The following is a 5,975-nucleotide window of genomic DNA, read 5'->3' as shown; positions in this document are numbered from 1 at the left end:
TGTTTTGTTTGTTTGTTTTGTGGAGGTTGGTTATGTTTACCTCGTTGGTTTGATTGTTCTTTTTTCTCCTCCCTGTGTTGTTTTTTTAGTTTAGTTTCATGTTCATCTTCACGCTGCTTGTCATCTTTTGAAAGTTGTGACTGAAACTGCTGCTGCTGCTGCTGTTGTGGTGGTTGTGGTTCCCTCTGTTGATCCTTTGGTTTGACTTGATGATCGTTATCAATTTGTTTGTCATCTTTTGATTGTTTTTCAAATTTTTGCGTGTTTGTAGTTTCGCATTGTTGTTGTTTATTAGTTTGTTGTTGTTGTTGTTGCTGTTGTTGTATCTGAGGTTTAAATTTATGATCCTTTTCAACCCGTTGTCGTTGTTCTCTCTGTTGTTTTGGGGGTTTGGCTTCAAGCTCAACTTCAGGTGTTTTTTTATCTTCAGATTGTTGTTGATTGTTTTGCTGTTCAGTCAGCTGCTTTTGGGGGTTTTCTTCGAGTACATCTTTAAATTGTTGGTCATCTTTCGATTGCTGATGTTGTTGTAGTTGGTTTTGTTGTTGTTGTTGTTGTTGTTGTTGTCCATTTTGTTTATTAACTTTTTTGATTTGATGTTCATCTTCAACACGTTTGTCATTTTTAATTTGTTGCTGTAGTTGTTTTTTAATCTGTTGTTGTTGCTGTTGTTTTTGTTGCGATATAACTTTTTGCACCTTTTCAAGTTGTCTATCATCTTCAGTTTGTTGATAAAATAGTTTGTCCTCTTGTTGTTGTTCACTCTGTTGATTCTGTAGACTAATTTCACGTTCATCTTCTCGTTGCTGTGGTTGTTGTTGTTGTTGTTGTTGTGATTCAAACAGTTTTGTTTCCTTTGGGATCAATTTTTCACGTTGGTCAGGATGATTATGTGGATCAACTTGTTGGGATGGCAGCTGTTTGAGAGGTTCATCATTTCCTGTCTCCGTGGAACAGTTTTGTTGCATTTGTTGCTGTTGTTGTTGTGATTGCTGATACGAATGAAGAGGTTGTTGTTCTTGTTGGTGTGGTGTTTGTGAAAGTAGTATTTCAATTAGTTGTGGTTTATCTTTGAGCGCGTCTAAGATTTCAGTCAGGTGGTCCATGTTGTTGTAAACGAAGTTCTTCAGAGGTCTCCTTTCAACGCAGCAGGTCACCACATCGAAGTACACCCAAAATAATTTATTCCTGGCCACCGTGAATAGTCTTCCATTCAGCTCTGGATACTTACGTTCAATATTTTGCCTATGGTCTTCTTGAATGTTACCATCATTCTCATCTTGATTTTTTTCTTTCATTTGTTCACGAAAATTAACATCCAGTTCTTGGAACTTTTGAAAAAAAATTTCAACATCCAAATTTTTTTCGTCCGGTTTTTCTAACCTGCGTTGGGCAGTAATACAAAGCAACAACAAATCGAAAACTAACCATTTTATAGGATGCGGTACATTTTTAAATGATAATTCATATTCAGAGTAGAGCTGCATGATGAGGTCTCCATACAAACTAATATACTGCTCCCTATTCAAGTCTCCACTGGCAGCTTCATTGTGCCTTTCATCTAAATAGGTAGAAATGATCTTTGTAAAAATATACAAAGGTTTTACCAAAACTTGTTGCATGAAACAGTGTAGTTCGGAGCTTGATGAGGCTAGTAGTTGCTGGTTTTGCAGATGTTTTTGTAGTATATCTGTTTGCTGCAGCTGTTGTTTTGGCTGTTGTGGAGGTTGTTGTGGTAGTTGCGGTTGCAGCTGTGGTAGTTTTTTGTCGTCAGTATTCAATTTTTGTTCAACATCTAAAACTGATTTTTTCTTTTTTGTTTTTGGAGTTTGTTTTTTGTATTTACTGAGATCACCTTTCCTCTTCACAGGAGTTTTGGTTTCAGACTTGCTCTCAATTCTTCTACATTTAACAGGAGATGAAGCTTCATGTTGTTGTGTTTGTTGTTGAGATATTTGTTGTGACATGTGTTGAATGAGTTGTTGTGGTTGTTCCAATTGTTTGGATTGTTGTAAAAGTTGTTGTGGCAGTTGTTGCGATAGATGTTGGAGTTGGTTAGGTATTTGAAGCGATGGTGGTTGTAGTAACTGCTGGTGAGTTTGAAATAGTTGTTGTGGTACTTGCCGCTGATAAATTTGTTCTTGTAGTTGTAGCTGCTTTTCATGTAGTAGCTGTTTTTCTTGTGGTACCTGTTCTTCATGTGGCAACTGCATCAGTTGCTGCATTAATTCTTGACATTTCTGTATTTCTTGTTGTTCAGCTTCAAAGTTGAATACTTTTTCAAGATCGGAAGATGGTTTTTTCTTCTTTGTCGAATGTTGTTTCTCATCCATGTCATCCAGTTGACATCTCTTCTTTCTGTTTGGAGTTTTTGTTTCTACCTCTTGGTGTTGTTGCAGTTGATGCTGTGGTTGTTGTTCATGTGAGGACTGTCCTAATTGCGAAAACTGTTGTGGTTGTTGTTGCTCTGTTGTTTTTTGCAGCAGTTGTTGCGATTGTGTTGCTGATAGTGGCGGTGATGGCTGTTGTAGCTTCTGGGGTGATTTCTGTAATGGTGGTTTTTGTAGCCGTGGTGGTTGATGAAGTGGCTTCAGTTCCGGTGGTGATGGTTGTAAGATTGGTTGCAGCGGTGGTGGTTTTTCAGGTAGTTGTAACTTTTCTAGAGATTTTTGTTGTTGCTCCGGTGATTGATCTGGCGTTATTTGTTCCACTTTTGTTTTCGATTGATTTTCTTTGCTACGTTTGTTTATTTCTTTCCTCCTTTTTGGAGTTACTGTTTTAACTTTTTCACCATTTCTTGCTGAAAACTTATCAGCGGGTAAACTCTCATTACTCAAACATGCGTTTGTTTGGTGTTGGTATGAGTACGGTAGCTGATTTTTATGCTGCTGTGGTTGCAGCAGCTGCTGTTGCTGCTGCTGTTGCAGCTGCAGCTGCTGCTGATACTGTTGAATAAGTTGCTGGTGTTGCTGCTGTTGTGAGAGTTGTTGTTGTTGCTGAAATTGTTGTTGCAGCTGTTGTTGCTGAAGTTGTTGTTGCTGCTGAAATTGTTGTTGCTGAAGTTGTTGTTGCTGCTGAAATTGTTGCTGCTGAAATTGTTGCTGCTGAAATTGTTGCTGTTGTTGCTGCCGCTGTTGAAATTCATCTTGTTGTTGTGGTTGAGATGGTTCTTGTTTCTGCTGTTCATTGTTGTTTTTACATAATTTTAACAGTTTGAGGAATGCGTTTTTTTGTTCCAATTTATTATTTTGTGATAAGGGCAAAAAAAGATTTCCCCGATGAGCTTGTTCTTCCCGCTCTTTCACACACAAACTTTCGCGCAAAACTGACGGTGGGCAAGCAAATAAATGATCGTAGTTGGGCATTTTTTCATGTAAATGAGCATTCTGCGGGAGTGAATACTGTTGCTGTTGCTGCTGTTGTTGTTGCTGCTGCTGCAACTGAAACAGTTGGAGTGGTGGCTGGTGTGGCAGTGGTGCTCTTAATGGTGCTTGATATTGCAGAGCCACTAGAGATGGTAGATATTGCGGCGTCTCTAATGGTGGTCGATATATTGGCGCATTTAACGCTGGTCGATATTGTGGTGCCATTATGAATGGTTGATTCTGTGCTGCCTCTAACGGTGGCTGATATCGTGGCGCTTCAAACGCTGGTTGATATTGTGGCGCCATTATTAGTGGCGCCCCCAAAGGTGGTCGAATTTGTGGCGCCATTAGTTGTTGTTGATATCGTGGCGGTTGACATAGTGTCGCTTCTAATCGTAGTCGATATTGTGGCGCCCTTAACGGTGGTTGATAATGTGGCGCCACTAAAGATGGTTGATTCTGAAGCGCTTCTAATGGTGGTCGATATTGCGGCGACATCACCAGTGGTTGATTCTGTAGACCTGGTTGTTGCAGGCAGTTGTTCATTCTTTGATCTGTTGGATTATTCAAGTGAAAGGTCGAAGCCATGTCTCTCCCAATGATGTGTGTATTAACCAATGCTGTTTGCTTTGCATTAAAAAAAAAACCAGGCGAAAAAAAACCAGGGTTGAAATTTGCTGTGCTGCTTATTCGGTCGCTCGTGTTCTCTTGGTAGTGATTGCTGCATTCAACAATCTGATTGTGGCTAGATAGCGAACCACTGTCAGGGTTTGTAATGTGATTGAGATTGCTGATGTCATTTGGTGGGAAGGAGCCGAGTGATTGTGGATGTGGATTGCTGCTTGCGTTGTTGCTGTTTGGGACGTTGTTGTATGCTATGTTGTTGTTGCAATTGTTGCTGGCTGTAGAAATTCGATGAACCTCGCCACCTGTGGTTGATGGGAAACTTTTGTTAGCCCCAGCATCGTCACAGATGTTTGCACCGGCGAGCAGTTGAGGCGCTTTGAAGGGTGAATTTGTTGCAGAGCTGTCAGGCGTTCCGACAGATAGATCAGGATGACCGCGTTTCAACGTGGAGCTACTATAGGCTGTGTTGGACGAAGTGAGGTGAGATGTTAATCTTTATATTTAACGTGAACGCTCTACAAGAATGTGCAACAACAATATGCAACAACTATTTTCTCCATACTTTTCATGCATAGACATTTTTTTTCTCCGTTATTTATTTTTCGCTATCATTTTATACTATAGCCTTGCATGTTGTAACAGTTTCTGCGTTGGTCAGATTCTGATGTTTTAAAGAGTAATAAACAAAACAAACAACTACAACGAACACCAACACAAACAGACAACAAAAATGGTAAAAACGAGATGGTGTCGTAGTTAAAAACCAGAGGTGACCAAATCCTATCTCGAGAAGAAATGTTTGCTTTGTTTTGTCGTTGTTGTTGTTTATATTTAAAGAAAAGCTTGCTTTTGTAAATAAGTTTCAACAACAAACACCAACAACAAACACCGACAACAAACACTAACAAACAAATACCAAACAACACCAAACAAACAACAACAACAAACAAAATAAAATCATTAAAAACTTACTTGTCGGAAATAATTGCCCTGGTGGAAAGGCCGAGAGAAAGAGCGGATCAGGCGGCAAACGAATTAAAGGAGGAATGAACGGGATCATCTTTGGGATAATGACAGAGTTGGGAGTGCTGATGGGAGTCTCAGGCAGCGTGAACTCTTCCGGAATTGGAATGAAAGCCGGATTAGATGGATTGGCAAGATAGTTAGAAAGTTGATCCATCTGAAAGTTTTGTAAAATGTAACCATTAATTAATTAAACAAATTATTAATAAACTAATTAATTAACGAATTACTAATCATTTTTTAACATTATATTGATGGATGGTGAAAATGATTATGGTAAAAGACAGAAAGAAAGAGGATTGTGTTTACAAATAACGACTTTACAAAGAGCCAAAATAAAGTTGGCATTCAGTCTTCAATAGTTGATGATAACAATCTCACTAATGATGATGATGATCGATAATTATAATAATAATACTGATGGTAGCCAAGATGGTGTTGCTGATAACGATGGCACGTTGAAAGATGGTGATAATGAGATGATGACGACGACAATAGTGATCATTGTGATGAAAAATTATGGAGGAATCTTTGTTAAAATAACTATGATGGTTACGATGATGGTGATAATGATGATGATGATGATGGTGGTAATGATGATGATGGTAATGATGATGATGATAGCCACGTGGCAGTTGCCGCCTCACTATCGCAAATTATAATTATGTTATTTTACTATTCAGTGACAATTATTACATAGTTAATTAATTAAGTAATGAGAATCATAATTATTAATTAATTGCTACACCCAAAACACACAAAATTATTCTAGATAACACGGCTATAGGTAGCCATACACGTTCAATTAACATCTAATTTGTATGGATAGCAATAATAACAATAATAATAGTAATAATAATAGCATTAACAACAACAATAATAATAACAATAATAATATTATTAATAATGATATTAGCATCAACAACGTTAATTGTTTAATTAATTAATGATTATGATGAT

The 5,975-nt window shown here is 38.0% G+C and overlaps 1 protein-coding gene across 1 annotated transcript in view; it reads right to left on the bottom strand.

Annotated features, from left to right (window-relative positions):
* HELRODRAFT_188108 (hypothetical protein) overlaps positions 1-5,975 on the bottom strand; it is a gene marked incomplete at its 5' end in the record, with an annotated part of 10,118 nt that overhangs the window by 3,543 nt on the left and 600 nt on the right. Inside the window, 2 exons of the mRNA XM_009011577.1 lie at positions 41-4,453; positions 4,965-5,172. Coding sequence (XP_009009825.1) covers positions 41-4,453; positions 4,965-5,172 — 4,621 coding nt within the window. The remainder of the gene's footprint in view (positions 1-40; positions 4,454-4,964; positions 5,173-5,975) is intronic.

Source organism: Helobdella robusta, assembly GCF_000326865.2.
Source record: "Helobdella robusta unplaced genomic scaffold HELROscaffold_1, whole genome shotgun sequence".
NCBI lineage: Eukaryota > Metazoa > Annelida > Clitellata > Rhynchobdellida > Glossiphoniidae > Helobdella > Helobdella robusta.
This window is presented reverse-complemented; position numbering and strand designations above follow the sequence as displayed.